At 43.7% G+C, this 20,019-nt stretch overlaps 1 protein-coding gene across 2 annotated transcripts in view; it reads left to right on the top strand.

Annotated features, from left to right (window-relative positions):
* The window catches only part of LOC110509738 (splicing factor, suppressor of white-apricot homolog), a 124,318-nt gene that overhangs the window by 76,847 nt on the left and 27,452 nt on the right, over positions 1 to 20,019 (top strand). For both annotated transcript variants that reach the window (XM_036967199.1, XM_036967198.1), the window contains exon 13: positions 10,260 to 10,453. In XM_036967199.1, the coding sequence (XP_036823094.1) occupies positions 10,260 to 10,453 (194 nt within the window). The remainder of the gene's footprint in view (positions 1 to 10,259; positions 10,454 to 20,019) is intronic.

The following is a 20,019-nucleotide window of genomic DNA, read 5'->3' as shown; positions in this document are numbered from 1 at the left end:
TATTCTATTCTGTTCATCTGAAATAGACAACATTTTCTTCATATCATGTTTCTTTAGGCCTGTCTAAAATAAATAATGGATTTATTGTGAAGGTGTAGGCTATATTACATGGATTTATTAGACTTTTTCAAATGTTGATGTTCCAAAGGTCTCCATCAGTGGCTTGTGTGGAAGCCAGGAGATATTAAATGTGTTTATATTAATTGACAGTCAATTATCATGAGACCAGCAGTTATTTGCTTGACAATCACCGGCTGACAAAATTTCTTGACCGCCACAGCCCTAGGCCAGAGTAGATTGACAAGACTACTTGTATTCGGTGGACTGATATAGGGTACCTACCATTTGGAGATTATAATTAGAATAAAGCAATAGAATGGTTTGCTGTAATTACTGTAACTTCTTTGTTGTATTATCCCAAACGAACGTAGTAGTTTCACCAATTAAGGATTCTATCTTTAATGCTGTTGTGAAAAAATGCTTGTCTGTTGTCTGCCACACCCTATATTTCAGTGTGTCTGATCTTCCAGACCACTAGGTCCATTTTATGGAAAGCATAATGTATGTCAGCACTCTATCATGACCAATGAGGGACCACGTCAATAGTTCTTTACTGCCTTTAAGGCCCACAGCTGTGCTGTTATTGAGTGAGACCAGTGGCAGCTCTCATTAGTAAAGTGTGTGTCTCTCTGTGTGTGTGCACGTGGTTGTTCGTGTGAGTGCGTGTGTGCGCGTGCCTGTGCTGTCTTAAGTCCTTTTGTCTCTAAAACATCTTTTGATTGCTGTGGCAATCTGCTTATACATTTACAACAAAAAATATAAATTTGTTCCGTCATCTTCTATCTTCCCCCTCCCTTAGTGCTGTTGTAAAGAAGAACAATAGCAGGATTTGTTTTACTGATGGCTGGCCCAAAATGTCTTATTTTTGAAGCAGCGCAAATGGTTTGATTGCTAAAGCACTTGAGTGGCCAAGAACCCTACTTATTGGGGGGCCTCAAACAGTCTGAACAGGCCCAAACAGATCCACAGATGATGCAATCTCTATTGCACTCCACACTGCCCTTTCCCACCTGGACAAAAGGAACACTTATGTGAGAATGCTATTTGTTGATGACAGCTCAGCATTCAACACCATAGTACCTTCAAAGCTCATCACTAAGCTAAGGATCCTGGGACAAAACATCTCCCTCTGCAACTGTTTCCTGGACTTCCTGACGGGCCGCCCCCAGGTGGTGAGGGTAGGTAGCAACACATCTGCCATGCTGATCCTCAACACTGGAGCTCCATATGGCTGCGTGCTCAGTCCCCTCCTGTACTCCCTGTTCACCCATGACTGCATGGCCAAGCATGACTCCAACACCATCATTAAGTTTGCAGACGACACAACAGTGGTAGGCCTGATCACCGACAACGACGAGACAGACTATAGGTGACACCAGGCGGTGTCAGAGGAAGGCCCTACAAAGTGTCAAAGACCCCAGCCACCTCAGTCATAGACTGTTCTCTCTACTACCGCATGGCAAGCGGTACCGGAGTGCCAAGTCTAAGACAAAAAGGCTTCTCAACAGTTTTTACCCCCAAGCCATAAGACTCCTGAACAGGTAACCAAATGGTTACTATTTGCATTGTGTGCCCCCCCAACCGCTCTTTTTACGCTGCTGCTACTCTCTGTTTATCATACAGTATATGCATAGTCACTTTAACCATACATTAATGTACATACTACCTTAATCAGCCTGACTAACCGGTGTCTGTATGTAGCCTCGCTACTTCGGTAGCCTCGCTACTGTATATAGCCTGTCTTTTTACTGTTGTTTTATTTATTTACTGACCTAACACCTTCTTTGCACTGTTGGTTAGAGCCTGTAAGTAAGCATTTCACTGTAAGGTCTACACCGCCTATTCAGGTCACGTGACAAATAAACGTTGATTTAGGATTTAGGCCTGCCTGCCGGTCTGTCTTTCTCTTTCATTTTGTTTTCTCTCCAAGTCACTGTCCTCCTTCACCTTTCACTCACTCCTTTTCACTTGTTATTTCTAAGTCACTTTTTCTCCCTCTCTCATGCTTACTCTGTCTCTCTATAATTTTTTCACTCCATTAAGGAAGTGGGTCTACCTTAGGGTGGTAGTTCTGTTCTGTCCCTGGTGTGTTCACACTAAGCCCCATATGATTTGCCTTGGTAGCCAGCCTATTTATAGTATAGAAAGAACTATATTCACCCCCTATGGTTGCGTAATATAAGGACTTGTTTTTGTGCTCTCCCTGTGTGCGTCCGATGAACAGACTAGGGAAGATTGCAGATGGCTATCGCTGCCCACACACAGTAAATTGAGCTATTGTATTCGGGGCTGGGCAATTTATCCCCGCACCACGTTCAATGGCCACAGTCCACATTACATGCCCGGAGTCCACGTTAATATAGTCCTCGTGATCACTGTCGTCCTCTTCTCCCCCATGATTTGTTACTGTAGCACATCATCTTTCTCTCCCCATTCTCTCATTTTCTCTGACCTCTGTCACATCCCTGTGTTCTCTCTGTCATTAAACAGTTACGTTGGGCTGTGCCTACAGAGAGGAATGTAGGCAGGCATAACGGTAATTGCAGATGATGGCAGGAGACCCAGTTAGCTAATTTCACTGTATAAGTGGAATTCACACTGGAGGCCTTTTGGGACCTGTTCCGAAATGGACCTGGGGCTTTCCCATCCACACCCAATATGCATAAATACATTTTTATAAATATAGAGACCCGTTCCAAACGGAACCGAGGGCATCTAGACCCGTTCCGTATAGACCTGGTCGGATCCAGACCAGGTCCGATCTGAGTGAGGGAAGCAGCAGAATAGCCCATTTTAAGCTACTTTATTAACCGGAGGTAATAAAGTGCGAGGGAGAGGAGGTAGAGAGAGGTGGCGCTATAGCATGGGCCGTACTGTGTGTGTATGCTCCTGTGAGCGAGTGACACAGGAACAGGGAGGAGAGAGGGAGAGATGAGAGACTGCAACCAACCAAGCCGACTCACGCTATAGTAGACTAATAGCTGCCATAACTAGGTCATTTATCATCCAATATGATTACGTAGTATCTGTCTTAACTAGGCTAATTGAGGCTGCATGCGCTTTCTCGTCCCAAACTGTTGCAAACAACAACTCCATTCAGAATGTGAAGTAGCAACTACCTGTTGGTCCTTCTCCTTTAACTTTTAATTCCATCTTCCATTGATTAGATATCTGTTAACTTTTGTCCCACATGGAGGCTCTATGATTGTAGCCTATTGCCACTGATTAATTATGATTAGTCAACAACAGGGTTGCACATTTTGGGTAGTATTAAGTGGTGGAAACTTTTCGTGGGAATTAACTGGAATATATGGGAATTAATGGAAATATATGAAAATGAATATTAATACCATTTAAATGTAGATGTTTTTTTGCATTGGATTTATTTACCATATCATATGAAGACGGAAACATTAACATTTTACCTTATCATCAGTAGACATAATTGCAAATGATTAAATCCTTCCAATAGAAAAACAACAAAAAAATGTAGTTACGAATTGAACTTTAATTAAATGTGTTGTCTCTTCACATGGGATGATTTCACTGAACAACAAAATAAAGGGAATATTGAATGATCCCCAATGATCCTTCGAATCTCCCAAAAACAGTTTCAACATGCATCTGTAAACCAAAGCTTCAGGTTCCAGACTGTCTTCCTCTAAGGCTTTCATGTCTTCTCCCTGGACCTCCTCAATGCCCACCTCTTGAACATCAGACTCTAAGGCCTCATCTTCACTGTCACTTTCCAACCCTGTTGAGGATGGCTCGTTGTCTGGCTCAAAAAGCCTCAAATTTGCCCGGGTGGTTTGCCCGGGTGGTTTCAAACCTTGTATTTGTCAACCTTTGTGTGCTTTGGTGTGTGTGTGTGTTCCCAAACAAGGACCAGTTGCGCTCTGAGGCGGCTTATGTTGGTGGGATTTGGAGGATGATGGAGGCAACAGAGAAAGAGCCTCAGATCCACAAAGTACCTTCTACTAGGTGGCTAATGAGATATGTTGGCACGACTGCCATATTGCATCTCCATCCCAAAGCCCTTGCTTGGAAGTGTACTTCGCCAGACTGCCAAGAACCTTGCCCTCATCCAGGCCAAGGTGGTGAGACACGGTAGTGATGACACCATAGGCCTTGTTTATCTCTGCACCAGACAGGATGCTCTTGCCAGCATACTTGGGGTCCAATGTATGCCGTGGCGTGTATGGGCTACAGGCAGAAGTCTTCTGCTTACCACTCTTTCCCAAAGTACATCATCCAGGAGGATCCTCTTGATGGGGCTGTCCATATCGGAAGACTGTGAGAGACTCCTTCCCCTCCAAGAGACTGTCAAACATGATGACAACACCACCCCAACAGGTGTTGCTGGGCAGCTTCAATGTGGTGCTCTTATTCTTCTCACTTTGCTTGGTGAGGTTGATTGCTGCTATAACTTGATGACCCTTCACATACCTAACCATTTACCAAAGCTTCAGGTTCCAGACTGTCTTCCTCTAAGGCTTTCATGTCTTCTCCCTGGACCTGCTCAATGCCCACCTCTTGAACATCAGACTCTAAGGCCTCATCTTCACTGTCACTTTCCAACCCTGTTGAGGATGGCTCTCTTGTAGAGTGTATCCATTGTTTTCAGTGCCATGATGTCCTTGAGGAGAATATTTAATACACGAGCAGCACAGCCAATGGGTGTGATGTGAGGATAAGATTCCTCCACTTTAGACCAAGCAGCCTTCATGTTTGCAGCATTGTCTGTCACCAGTGCAAATACCTTCTATGGTCCAAGGTCATTGATGACAGCCTTCAGCTCATCTGCAATGTAGAGACCGGTGTGTCTGTTGTCCCTTGTGTCTGTGCTCTTGTAGAATACTGGTTGAGGTGTGGAGATGATGTAGTTAATTATTCCTTACCCATGAAGATTCAACCTCCCATCAGAGATAATTTCAATGCAGTCTGCTTTCTCTATGATTTGCTTGACCTTCACTTGAACTCTGTTGAACTCTGCATCCAGCAAATGAGTAGATAAATCATGTCTGGTTGGGTGGGGTGGTTGCTGGGCGGAGAACATTCAGAAATCTCTTCCAATACACATTGCCTGTGAGCATCAGAGGTGAACAAGTTGGATACACAGCTCGAGCAAGACATTCATCAGTATTTCTCTGACTACGTTCCTCCATTGAGTCAAAAAACGTCTGATTCCAGGAGGACCATGAGCTGTTGCTATCGATAAGGTGTCTGATTCATCATTTACACCTCGAATAGAAGTAGAGGGACTTGTGTCAGAGGTTACTTGTTGTGAGCACTGAGGGAACTTTATGCACTTGGCCAGAGGATTCTGCATCTTTGTTGCATTCTTCACGTATGATTTGGCACAGTATTTGCAAATGTACACAGCTTTTCCTTCTACATTAGCTGCAGTGAAATGTCTCCACACATCAGATAGTGCCCGTGGCATTTTCCTGTAAAGATTAGAACAAAAGGAGAAACCAATACAATTCCATATACAGATAAATAGTTAAGCAGTTAGATTAAACAAGTCCTTTGTAAGATGTTTTAAAATGAAACGTATGTAAACCGGTGAATTAACACTCCTCAGTTAGCAGGCTCAAGCAAACTAAAACCCACATGGTAGCAAAAACTAACTACCAGAAATTGTTAACAAGTTATAAAGGATTTAAACACACGTTGTTGAAGGCTACTATTTGCTCGTTAACAAAAAAGAGTGTATGTCATATAAAATATATTCACCCCACCCAGTATTGTAATCAAAACTTACCAGAAAGCATGTGGTCCTTGGCTCAGACAGTGTCGTAGTGTGGGCTCAATAGCATCTCATTAGTGTGAAAGATCTTGAGAATCAGCTGTACATGTGATGGAAGAGTGCACTGTGCATTCAGAGGGTTGCAATTCCATTGAATTAGGGATAGTTTAACCAAAATATGCCACACGACCTAGAATTGCCTTAAGTGTATCCCACAAAAAAGGTTCAGGAATATTCCGTAAATTTACCGTAGAGTTTCAGACCCTTTGCAACCCTAGTCAACAACAACAAGCTACACACGCCATTCCAGGTGAAAAGTCAAAGAGCAGCAGGATAAATTATACAGTTTCTCTCTCTACTGCAGTCACGTTCAGATCTATATGGGTCCTACCGAACTAGTCATTTAAAATTACACATACCTGTGACAATCATATCAGATCTGACCCAAACCCATGAAATGATTTGGAATTCTGGATCCAGACCCTCTTGGGTATTCGGGTACAGGTGGATCCGTGAACACCTCGAATTCAAACTACATCCACACTCTTTAGCCAATCCACAAACTTTACCTATGAGGTGATGTGTTTGGGAATGGTAAGCTGAAATGTGGCCATAAGCTTCAATACACTCATACCATGTCATACCCCATATATTCCTATTTCACCCATCTTCAATACAGTGATAATGTCTACAAAATGTACCTTAAACACTGTCTTAGACACCTCTCTCTGCCTGCTTCCTTGTCTGCCCTCCACTGCTCCATTTGATCCTACACTGCCACTCGCTCTCCCCCGCTCTCTTCTCTTCCTCCCCCGTATTCTTTCTCTCCTCCTCTGCTCTTTTCCGATCTCCTCCCCAGCCAAGCCTCCACAGTACAGTAGCTTTTCTCTCACACACCTTGACACAGAGGGGAATCACTCACACTCAACACATATTTGACCTCTTCTCTCTCTCGCTCTCTTTAAATTCTTTGTGTATCTGTAATCTGAGGGAATTATGTGTCTCTAATATGGTCATACATTTGTCAGGAGGTTAGGAAGTGCAGCTCAGATTCCACCTCATTTTTTGGGGAGTGTGCACATAGCCTGTCTTCTCTTGAGAGCCAGGTCAGCCTACGGCGGCCTTTCTCAATAGCAAGGCTATGCTCACAGAGTCTGTACATAGTCAAAACTTTCCTTAAGTGTGTACTATCTGTTTAGGGCCAAATAGCATTCTAGTTTGCTCAGTTTCTTTGTGAATTCTTTCCATATGTCAAGTAATCATATTTTTGTTTTCTCATGATTTGGTTCTGTCTAGTTGTGTTGCTGTCCTGGGACTCTGTGGGGTTTGTTTGTGTTTGTGAACAGAGCCCCAGGACCAGCTTGCTTAGGGGACTCTTCTCCAGGTTCATCTCTCTGTAGATGATGGCTTTGTAATGGAATGTTTGGGAATCGCTTCCTTTTAGGTGGATGTAGAATTTAACGGTTATTTTCTGGATTTTGATAATTAGAGGGTATTGGCCTAATTATGCTCTGCAGGCATTATTTGGTGTTTTGAGTTGTACACAGAGTATGTTTTTGCAGAATTCTTCATGCAAAGTCTCAATTTGCTGTTTGTCCCATTTTGTGAAATCTTGATTGGTGAGCGGACCCCAGACCTCACAACCATGAAGGACAATTGGTTCTATAACTTATTCAAATATTTGGGATAAAATATCCTATTTGTATCACAGACCCTCATGCCATACTGAGTCAAAAGCAGTTTTGAAATTAACAAAGCATGAGAAGACTTTGTTTTGTTTGTCAATTTGTGTGTGCATGGTGAATACGTGGTCTGTCATACTGTAATTTGGTAAAAAGACAATTTGACATTTGCTCAGAACATTCTTTTCACTGAGGAAATGTACGAGTCTACTGTTAATGATAAGGCAGAGGATTTTCCCAAGGTTGCTGTTGACTCATATCCCACAGTAGTTATTGGGGTCAAATTTGTCTCCACTTTTGTGGATTGGGGTGATCAGTCCTTGGTTCCAAATAATGGGGAAGATGCCAGAGCCACGGATGATGTTAAAGAATTGAAGTGTAGCCAATTGGAATTTGTGGTCTGTATATTTTATAATTTCATTGAGGATACCATCAACACCACAGGCCTTTTTGGGTTGGAGGGTTTGTATTTTGTCCTGTAGTTCATTCAATTTAATTATAGAATCCAGTGGGTTCTGGTAGTCTTTAATAGTTGATTCTAAGATTTGGATTTCATCATGTATATGTTTTGCTGTTTGTTCTTTGTTATAGGGCCAAAAAGATTGGAGAAGTGGTTAAATAACTCTGTTGTTTTACTGTTTTCCAATATCCCCCGAAGTGGTTAGTCTATGCATTCTTCAATGATTTTGGAAATGCTGTTCCTTCTTTTTCGATAGTGTATTTCTGTATTGTTTTAGTGAGTCACCATAGTGAAGGCGTAGGCTCACGTTTTCTGGGCCTCTATGTTTTTGTTTGGATAAGTTTCTCAATATCTTTCTTAGGTTTTTGCATTCTTCATCAAACCATTTGTCATTGTTGTTTTTGATATGATAGGGAAGCTCAGAGGTCAAATATACTGTTTAGGTTTTCTACTGCCAAGTTTACACCGTCACTATTACAGTGGAAAGTTTTGTCCAGGAAGTTGTCTAAAAGGGATTGAATTTGTTTTTGCCTAATTGTTTTTGGTCGGTTTCCACATACATTCCTTCCATCTATAGCAGTTCTTAATATTATTCAGTTCCTTTGGCGTTGATGCCTCGGGATTGAGTATTGCTCTGTTTAGGTAGACTGTGATTTTGCTGTGATCTGATAGTGCTGTCAGTGGGCTGACTGTGAACTCTCTGAGATACTCTGGGTTGAGGTCAGTGATAAGGTAGTCCACAGTACTACTGCCAAGAGATGAGCTATAAGTGTACCTACCATAGAAGTTCCCTCAATGTACATACCCAGTGTGCAACAAAGCTGCAGGATTTGTGACCCGTTTTTGTTGGTTGTGCCTAGGGGGGCATATGGAGGAGGGAATGCTGTCACCTCCAGGTAGGTGTTTGTCCCTCTGTGTGCTGAGGGTGTCAGGTTCTTGTCCAGTTCTGGCATTTAGGTCGCCACAGACTAGTTCATGTCCCTGAGGCTGGAAATTATGGATTTCTCCCTCTAGGATGGGGAAGCTTCATTAATGTATGGGGATTCTGGTGGGGGGGATATATATATATGTAGCCCACAGGATGACATTTTTCTCTGTTGAGAGAATTTCCTTTTTGAATTTCTAGCCAAATGTAAAAAGTTCCTGTTTTGATTAATTTAATAGAGTGTATTAGGTCTGCTCTATACCAAATTAACATACCCCCTAAGTCCCTTCCCTGTTTCTCAGCTGGTAGTTTGGTGGATGGGACTACCAGCTCTCTGTAACCTAGAGGACAACCAGTGGGTCCATCTCCTCTATACCATGTTTCTTGTAGGATGACAATGTCTGTATTTTTTATTTATTTGGTGAAGTCCAGGTTTCTGCTCTTTAGGCCAAAGGCCGATTTTACCTCAGGCCTTGGATATTCCAGGATGAGGTAGTGAAGGCTTCGTGTTCCATTAAGTGTCCAATTTTGTTAGCCGTTTGGTTTGGCTTCAGACCAGTAAGTGTGAGCTGAGCCTGCTGAGCATCTGGTACATGCCATTAGCTTGGGCTAGTGTAAGAGTGGAAGTTGGGCCTGTTTGCCTGCTCACGGCCTGGGCGTGTGTGTGACTTTCATGTTGAGGCCCCCTTTTTGAGAGAATGGGGGGCATGGGGTGGGCAGGAGGGGCGTAGGTCGGATCTGAGGGGGCCTAAATGGGGTGTGGGCATGGTTGACTTGGGGGGTGTTGATTGGTGGGGGTGTGGATGTGGCTGGTGGTGCTGTGGTCTTGGATGTAGGTCCTCTCGGCGTGGGTCATCTATGTGTGGGGGGGTGGTCCCACAGGTCTGGGAGAGTGTCCATTGATTTGTTGCTCCTATGTGAGGTGTTGGGGCTGCGGTTGGTGGACCTGTTCGTAAAGGCTGTCCAAAGTGAAGTGGTGGGCAAGGTAAACATTTGATTTTGAGGGACAGTCAAGGGAAATACTTGCTTTTACCTTCTGTATGGTAGCAGGGTGGAAGTATTTTTGTGGTAGCAAGGTGGAGATAACCACTTGTCCGTTGGGGAAAGTAGAACAAGCTTTTTCAATCACTCCCTTTCCTGCTGTGCTCTTAGGTCGTGCCTGTGTGTTGGTCCTCAAACAGGTCTAGGGCACACTGGGTGTATGGACACCGGAGTTTAGAGGGGGTGGGATCTTTTTGTAAAAACATGCTGAAAAATGCTGGTGTTCATCTGCTCTCTCTCTTTATCTCTCGCTTCATGTAGCCATGCAGAAACGATTGTTTGTATGCTGCAGGAACCATTTAGTCTGTATGCTGTACCTGACCTCTGTCCCTCTCCATCTAGCCAAGCAGAAGCTAGAGGACCGTCTGGCTGCAGCCGCCAGGGAGAAGCTGGCCCAGGCCTCAAAGGAGTCCAAGGAGAAGCAGCTGCAGGCGGAGAGGAAGAGAAAGGCAGCGCTGTTCCTCCAGACCCTACGTAACCCCCTTACTGGAGAGCCTGAGACCAGACGTCCTGACAAGACCACCGCCATGCCTGAGGTACGGAGGCATACACGCACACACTGTGGTAGTGAAAATCCCAGTAGCGATGAGCCAGCAATAGATGTCCTGTTCCTAATGGAGTCTCTTAATCAACCTAAGGTAGGTGCAGAGTCTAATTGACACAGCTGACAGTAATGTCACTCACACACTTTCCGAGACACCACATCGATCGTGTCCGGAGCAACCAAGCAGGGAAATGAACATGCACAGATACTGTCATCAGTAATATATACACACAGACTGAAAACACACACACACACACACACACACACACACACACACACACACACACACACACTGGGGTAAGTTTGAGAGATTAAGCCCAGACTTGAGTAGTTGATGTGGATCGATGAGGGCCGGTGCTGTGTTGGGACTACGCTGCTGTTGCTGCTGCTTGTTTGCAGTCTGGGCTTTAATGATGGACACTGGCAGACTGGCTATCAGATTTATCCTGCTGTTCCTCAGAGTTTGAAAACACCTACACCCATTCGGTGTCCGTGAGAACCTTAGGTGTGTGTGCATATGACTGTGTGATTGTGAGTACACAGAGTAACGGCGAATACATGGAAAATGTAATCGAGTCGTCGCAATCACAGTGTTTGTATCACACACCCAACTCCTTGTCTCAACGGGTGAATACCTGCACTCTGTCCGTATTAGCAAGGGCAGTGGGTTGAAATCTGTGGAATTAGACATAATTTCCCCAGCCGGTGAACGCCAGTGTGTAGGCCTGGAGGTAGACCTTTCTAGTGACGATTTCTCCGGGGGAAGATGCCTATTCTACCCCCTAACAGAAGAGAAGTTTCTGTTATTTTTCAATCGTCTGTGTGAACTCCTTTGCCTGTCGGTTTCCTCCCAGTCTTAAGAAAATAGATTTACACAAGCGTTTGGGGAAATATGTACTTTTAGAGCCCTCGTTTTCATAAGTAGATATCTCTGTCCGCATCCGCAAGCTATATTGCATTTTCAATATAAATCTAGCCCTAGATCCCTGGCTCTCCCTTTAGGCATTCCACTCCATTGCTGCCTGGTTCCCCCTTCCTCTCTATGTCTAAAGCAGCTCCAGTGTTAAGAAACATATCAGTGATAAAAAAAAATGCTTGTTTATTTCCATCTTTAGTTTGTCCTCTCTCTCTCCTCTCGGCCCAACATGGAGGTGAGCGGCCTGGCCCACCCTAACGGCAGCAGTGAAAGATGCCCAGAGACCCACCGCCACATCTCACGACCCCCCCCCCCCCCCATTTGTCCGATGGACTCACCGCCACTGATTTATGGTTCCTGTCTCCAAGGTTATTGCCACAGCAACAAAACCAGGAGCCGACGGTGCTGTTGGCATCTTGTCGTTGTTCCGCTATGACAAATAAAACCCTAATTTACTTTTCCCATCAAGGTGGCCTATCAGGGTTGACTGGCAGAGAGGCTGTGATTTATGTAGACTGGGATGTGTTCTATGTACCTGTATAATTTTACTGGCTGCTTTTACAGTGGAGATGTACCTTTTTAAAACTCTTCTCAGGAGAAGTGTTCTCAAGCAGCCAATCCCCTGCTGGGATTTTAACCCACTACCTTTGTGATCAGCGCACCTCCCTGACAACACTTTGACACATCTGTGAGACGTAACTCCAGTGGTACAATGGGGAGGTTAAAGATACTTTTTGTTTTGTCCAGTGTTTTTGCCAAAGCGTTGAACTTTCCAAGTTTTTCCAACTTATTCTCAGGGCTCCGCTTGCCTCTCTCCTCGCCCTTGCCCTCTTTCTGTGTTTATGTTGCAGATATATCTCTCTGTGTGTGTGTGTGTGTGTGTGTGTATATGTGTGTTTACGATGTGGAGGGAGAGATGTGCGTGTGCTGTTCAGACAGACTCCGCTGTGCGCTGCGGGCACCTTGTTCACAGTGAGTTTACAGTGACTCATGGCTTGTTTGTGAGTCCATCTAAGCGTGCAGTGAGAGTGACCGCGAGACTGAGAAGCTCAAAGGATTCTCACAAAAAAGGGTGAAGAAGTGGAAGAGAACTCTTCCTCAATAGAGCTACAGTGCCATGAAAAAGTATTTGCCCCCTTTCTGATTTTCTCCTATTTTTGATACTGAGTGTTGGCAGATCTTCAACCAAAACCTAATATTAGATAAAGGGAACCTAAGTGAACAAATAACCCAACAATTACATACTTATTTCATAAACAAAGTTATGCAAAACCCAATGCCACTGGGTGAAAAAGTAATTGCCCCCTGTCGTGTCTTGGCTTACATTAATGTGATGATGATTGTTTAATCAAATCAATTAACTACAGTGCCTTGCGAAAGTATTCGGCCCCCTTGAACTTTGCGACCTTTTGCCACATTTCAGGCTTCAAACATAAAGATATAAAACTGTATTTTTTTGTGAAGAATCAACAACAAGTGGGACACAATCATGAAGTGGAACGACATTTATTGGATATTTCAAACTTTTTTAACAAATCAAAAACTGAAAAATTGGGCGTGCAAAATTATTCAGCCCCCTTAAGTTAATACTTTGTAGCGCCACCTTTTGCTGTGATTACAGCTGTAAGTCGCTTGGGGTATGTCTCTATCAGTTTTGCACATCGAGAGACTGACATTTTTTCCCATTCCTCCTTGCAAAACAGCTCGAGCTCAGTGAGGTTGGATGGAGAGCATTTGTGAACAGCAGTTTTCAGTTCTTTCCACATATTCTCGATTGGATTCAGGTCTGGACTTTGACTTGGCCTTTCTAACACCTGGATATGTTTATTTTTGAACCATTCCATTGTAGATTTTGCTTTATGTTTTGGATCATTGTCTTGTTGGAAGACAAATCTCCGTCCCAGTCTCAGGTCTTTTGCAGACTCCATCAGGTTTTCTTCCAGAATGGTCCTGTATTTGGCTCCATCCATCTTCCCATCAATTTTAACCATCTTCCCTGTCCCTGCTGTCCCTTCACACAGAATTACATAAACACACAAACACTATAGTTATTGGTTACTAACACAATGCAAAGTCCCTAGTAGAATAACCCAATTTTTTTTCTCACCTTTATTTAACCAGGTAGGCAAGTTGAGAACAAGTTCTCATTTACAATTGCTACCTGGCCAAGATCAAGCAAAGCAGTTTGACACATACAACAACACAGAGTTACACATGGAGTAAAACAAACATACAGTAGAAAAATAAGTCTATATACAATGTGAGCAAGAGAGGTGAGATATGGGAGGTAAAGGCAAAAAAAGGCCATGGTGTCGAAGTAAATACAATATAGCAAGTAAAACACTGGAATGGTTGATTTGCAGTGGAAGAATGTGTAAAGCAGAGAGAAATAACAGGGTGCAAAGGAGCAAAATAAATAAATACAGTAGGGAAAGAGGTTGTTTGGGCTAAATTATAGATGGGCTATGTACAGGTGCAGTAATCTGTGAGCTGCTCTGACAGCTGGTGCTTAAAGCTAGTGAGGGAGATAAATGTTTCCAGTTTCAAAGATTTTTGTAGTTTGTTCCAGTCATTGGCAGCAGAGAACTGGAAGGAGAGGCGGCCAAAGGAAGAATTGGTTTTGTGGGTGACCTGCTGGAGCGCGTGCTACAGGTGGGTGCTGCTATGGTGACCAGCGAGCTGAGATAAGGGGGGACTTTACCTAGCAGGGTCTTGTAGATGACCTGGAGCCAGTGGGTTTGGCGACGAGTATGAAGCGAGGGCCAGCCAACGAGAGCGTACAGGTCGCAATGGTGGGTAGTATATGGGGCTTTGGTGACAAAACGGATGGCACTGTGATAGACTGCATCCAATTTATTGAGTAGGGTATTGGAGGCTATTTTGTAAATGACATCGCCAAAGTCTAGGATTGGTAGGATGGTCAGTTTTACAAGGGTATGTTTGGCAGTATGAGTGAAGGATGCTTTGTTGTTACACCAAATGAAAAGAGAGCGGGAGAAAAGACAAAGGACTTCCCTATCGTACAAACAGCTGATAACTTTGCTCAGTGAAATGCTAATACTTTGCACATGGATGGCCGCTCATTTGAAAATAATTGCAATGTATACTGCATATTTACGATTGTATGCCTTTGTTGTCTCGCTGTTGAAATCACGGTCCATCTGGGGAGTAATTCGACAGAAACTCTCCGGTTGGTCCACCAGACATCAAATTATTTCGTAGTTGTAGCTTCGGGGTATCTGTTAGAATGGATCTTTCAGAGGAAGTGTTCGTTAGAATAGAGTGGTGGGAGGAAATTGTTCTTTGTCTCGTCTTCGGTCGAGTTTACTAGACTATTTTACATATACAGCTGCAGACTGTAAATGTCTAGTCTTGTAGAGATTTTCTTCTTCTCTGTTGAAAGTTTCAGCGTTTCTAGCCATTCTGTACATTTCAGCTAATGCTGTCGGTCTCATTGGCCTATAGAGTGGTAACCATTTCAGAGTGGGGATGCACGTTCTCTGGTCTTCAGTTTTGTAGATTTCTTAACCATTCGTGACTTCCCGTCTGCCTGCTTGGTCTAATGTAAATCTTGTCAGAAGTGGGTTTTATATATTCTGGGGGAAAGGGGTATTCTGTGACGCCGACGTAATGTCTGTGCTCACGATGGTGTGGCCACTGACTTGGTTAAGACGTCATATGAAAAATAAGGCAGAGTTTCTACACAGTATTTACGACCGGTCATAAAACTGGTGGGGGGGAGAGAGAGAGAGAGAGAGAAGGGGAAGGAAAATCTGGCGCCTATGATCCTCAACCAACAGGCCAAGTCATGACACCCCTTACACTCAATAACTGGTTGTGCCACCTTTAGCTGCAATGACTGCAACCAAATGCTTCCTGTAGTTGTTGATCAGTCTCTCACAACGGAGGAATTTTGGCCCACTCTTCCATGCAGAACTGCTTTAACTGTCACATACGCCGAATACAACAGGTGTAGACCTTACAGTGAAATGCTTACTTACAAGCCCTTAACCAACCATGCAGTTTTAAGACAAGTGTTAAGTTAAAAATAACAAAAAATTAAAGAGGAGCAGTAAAAATAACAGTAGTGAGGCTATATACAGGGGGTACCGGTACAGAGTCAATGTGCAGGGGCACAGGTTAGTCGAGGTAATTTGAAGACTTACAGAAAACGTTTGACCTCTGTCATTGCCAACAAAGGGTATATAACAAAGTATTGAGAAACTTTTGTTATTGACCAAATACTTATTTTCCACCATAATTTGCAAATAAATTCATTAAAAATCCTACAATGTGATTTTCTGGATTTTTTCCCCCTAATTTTCTCTGTCATAGTTGAAGTGTACCTATGATGAAAATTACAGGCCTTTCTCATCTTTTTAAGTGGGAGAACTTGCACAATTGGTGGCTGACTAAATACTTTTTTGCCCCACTGTATGTACATGTAGGTAGAGTTAAAGTGACGACTATGCATAGATAATAAACAGAGTAGCAGCAGCCTAAAAGAGTGGGGGGGGTCAATGCAAATAGTCTGGGTAGCCATTTGATTAGCTGTTCAGGAGTATTATGACTTTGGGGTAGAAGCTGTTTAGAAGCCTCTTGGACCAAGACTTGGCGCTCCGGTACCGCTTGCTGTGCGGTAGCAGAGAGAACCGTCTATGACTAGGGTGGCTGGAATCTTGGGCGATTTGTAGGGCCTTCCTCTGACACCACCTGGTATAGAGGTCCTGGATGGCAGGAAGCTTGGCCCCAGTGATGTACTGGGCTGTAAGCACTACCCTCTGTAGTGCCTTGCTGTCTGAGGCCGAGCAGTTGCCATAACAGGCTTATCAGCTTCAGCTCACAGACGGATGGCCTGACATTCTCCTGTAGAATTCTCTGATACAGAGCTGAATTCATGGTTCTTTCTATTAAGGCAAGTCGTCCAGGTCCTGAGGCAGCAAAGCATCCCACTACCATCACCATGCTTGACCGTGGGTATAAGGTTCTTACTCTGGAATGCAGTGTTTGGTTTTCTTCAGGCACAAAAAGGCCCCATGCCGTTCAAAAAGTTACACCTTTGACTCATCTGTCTATAGAACATTCTTCCAAGAGTTTTGGTGATCATCCAGGTGCTTCCAGGTACTTTTTTGGCAAACTTGAGTCTACTTTCTGGACAAGCTGGGTCCCATTATGCCTGCTGAAAATCAGGACTTGAAACGAGCTTGAAACGTGCTTGAAATCCCACAAATGTTGCTAAGTTAAAGCAGTTCTGCATGGAAGAGTTGGCCAAAATTCCTCCACAGCGATGTGAGAGGCATGAAGCATTTGGTTGCAGTCATTGCAGCTAAAGGTGACACAACCAGTTATTTAGTGTTAGGGGACAATTACTTTTTCACGCAGGGGAATAGGGTGTTGCATAACTTACTTAATTAAATATATATTTTGGGGGGTTGTTTGTAAACTCAGGTTCCCTTTATATAATATTAGGTTTTGGTTGAAGATCTGATAACATTATATATCAAATATATGCAAAAATTGAGAAAATCAGAAAGGGGGCAAATGCTTTTTCATGGCAATGAATGACCCTAAAAAATAGCACTATGGTTAAGGAAAAGCAGTAAAAAAATTAATAAATGAAAAGCCCCGTTGGGCATATTCTCCTCCGCAGGGTAACACCGTGACAAGCGACACTAGGCCACTTGAAAGTGTAAATAAGATTCAAAGAAAGTGTTTGAGGTTCGGAGTGTCCTTCCACAGTGGAAATGCTGTTTGTCAGCTCTCTTATGTGCGCCCAATGGGTGACGTCCTTGCTTGGGGACGCTAACAGTCACCTGTTCAGCCAGGAGGAGTCCTGTCATGGCTGTGTCTTCTCTGTCACTCTGGCCAGCTGTGATGAGGGTGTTGAAGGACGTCTTCAGTCTGGACAGGAAAGAAGGGTTAGGTAGTATTGATGAGGATAAGTTGTGTTCAGGCTACAGGAGTTTGTTGAACTGCTGTTGTGCTTAATCAGGTGTCTCTGTAATAGTTTGAAACCACTGGAGAGCTTTGTCCATGTGAGGTAAAGCGATCTGAGCTTACGGTACTGTGACTCCACTAGAAGTACAAGTATTGTTTTCCTTTGCTTTAACGACGTCATAGACTTTGCATCAGTAGCTCAGTGAATGACGAACACCACATCTCTTACAGTAGCCGTTCGAGAACACTGTAATGGCACTAACAACCCTTTCTCCTCGCCAGTGGAACAAATGGTGATCGTTGTTGTTTCACGGAGATGTCCTTACTGCCAGTCGCTCCTTTGTGACATTTCTCCAAAAAGTATGATCTTTGTCCCCATGTGCAGTTGCAAACCGTAGTCTGGCTTTTTTATGGCGGTTTTGGAGCAGTGGCTTCTTCCTTGCTGAGCGGTCTTTTCAGGTTGTGTCGATATAGGACTCGTTTTACTGTGGATATAGATACTTTTGTACCTGTTTCCTCCAGCATCTTCACAGGGTCTTTTGTTCTGGAATTGATTTGCACTTTTTGTTCATCTCTAGGAGACAGAACGCGTCTCCTTCCTGAGCGGTATGACGGCTGCGTGGTTACATGGTGTTTATACTTGCGGACTATTGTTTGTACAGATGAATGTGGTACCTTCAGGCGTTTGGAAATTGTTCCCAAGGATGAACCAGACTTGTGAAGGTCTACAATTCTATTTCTGAGGTCTTGGCTGATTTCTTTTGATTTTCCCATGATGTCAAGCAAAGAGGCACTGAGTTTGAAGGTAGGGCTTGAAATACATCCACAGGTACACCTCCAAATGACTCAAATGATGTCAATTAGCCTAACAGAAGCTTCTAAAGCCATTACATAATTTTCTGGAGTTTTCCAAGCTGTTTAAAGGCACAGTCAACTTAGTGTATGTAAACTTCTGACCCACTGGAATTGTTGCCAAAACTATAGTTTGTTAACAAGAAATTTGTGGAGTGGTTGACAAGTTTTAATGACTCCAACCTAAGTGTATGTAAACCTCCGACTTCAACTGTGTGTGTGTATTTTATCAAGTGTGCATTGTGTCTCATGCATGTTGTGTGTTGTGGCGGTGAAGCTGGTTTAGTATTCCATTATGAAGAAAGACAGAAAGAGATTTACATTTATTTTGTGAGGCTTGCATTTCATCTGGGGTTATGGCTGTGACAGGAGCCCATCAGGAACACAGCGAAATACTGACCGGCTTTAGCAAGGGGCTGCCAGGGAAAATAATAGAGGAGGGCAGAGAAAGAGATTAGGAAAGGAGGTGAAAGAGAAACATTTGAGTCATTTGAGGTAAGGAATGCGGTTTTTAAATCATTTCACGATTCAAATAGTATCATTCATTTGTCTGATAGCCTGACCTTCTAAAAACGTGTTTTTTTCTCAATGTACAGTTTTAACCTGAGCACTGCTCAGGGCATTAAATTGTAATTGGTTCCCCCTCTGCTGCTATACCAGCCTCCACTCTTCTGGGCTTTCCGCGAGATGGAACATTGCTGCGGGGACTTGCTTCCATTCAGGCACAAGAGCATTAGTGAGGTCAGGCACTGATGTTGGGCGGTTAGGCCTGGCTCACAGTCGGCGTTCCAATTCATTCCAAAGGTGTTCGTTGGAGTTGAGGTCGGGGCTCTGTGCAGGCCAGTCAAGTTCTTTCAAACCGATCTCGACAAACCATTTCTGTATGGACCGAAACAGGAAAGGGCCTTCCCCAAACTGTTGCCACAAAGTTGGAAGCACAGAATTGTCTAGAATGTCATTGTATGCTGTAGCGTTAAGATTTCCCTTCACTGGAACAAAGGGGCCTAGCCCGAAACATGAAAAACAGTCCCAGAGCATTATTCCTCCTCCACCAAACTTTACAGTTGGCACTATGCATTGGGACAGGTAGCGTTCTCCTGGTATTCGCCAAACCCAGATTTGTCCGTTGGACTGCCAATCATGAAGCATGATTCATCACTCCAGAGAACATGTTTCCACCGGTCCAGTGTCCAATGGCGGCGAGCTTTACACCACTTCGCTTGTCATTGCGTATGGTGATCTAAGGCTTGTGTGCAGCTGCTCGAACATGGAAACCCATTTCATGAAGCTCCCGACGAGCAGTTATTGTGCTGACGTTGCTTCCAGGGGCAGCTTGGAACTCAAGGACAGACGATTATTACGCGCTACACTCTTCAGCACTCACCGGTCCTGTTCTGTGAGCTTGTGTGGGTTACCACTTTGCTGCTGAGCCATTGTTGCGCCTAGACGTTTCCACTTCACAATAACAGCACTTACAGTTGACCAGGGCAACTCTAGCAGGGCAGAGATTTTACAAACTGCCTTGTTTGAAAGGTTGCATCCTATGATGGTGCCAAGTTGTAAATCACAGAGCTCTTCAGTAAGGCCATTCTACTGCCAACGTTTTTCTATGAAGATTGCATGGCTGGTTGCTCGATTTTATGTGTCAGCAATGGGTGTGGCTGAAATATCCAAATCCACTAATTTTGAAGGGGTGTCCACATACTTTTGTATATGTAGTGAATGCGTCTGCCAACTGGGCTTCCTGTGCTCCCTATCATACTCTCTTCAATGACCCAATCACGTCTTTCACTTATTATTCCTCATCTATTCTTTTTACTGTTTTGAAGTAGCTCATTGGCATGATGGTAGTT

Source organism: Oncorhynchus mykiss, chromosome Y (assembly GCF_013265735.2).
Source record: "Oncorhynchus mykiss isolate Arlee chromosome Y, USDA_OmykA_1.1, whole genome shotgun sequence".
In the NCBI taxonomy this organism is placed as follows: domain Eukaryota; kingdom Metazoa; phylum Chordata; class Actinopteri; order Salmoniformes; family Salmonidae; genus Oncorhynchus; species Oncorhynchus mykiss.
The sequence above is the reverse complement of the archived record's forward strand: the minus strand, read 5'-3'. Positions and strand labels throughout refer to the sequence as shown.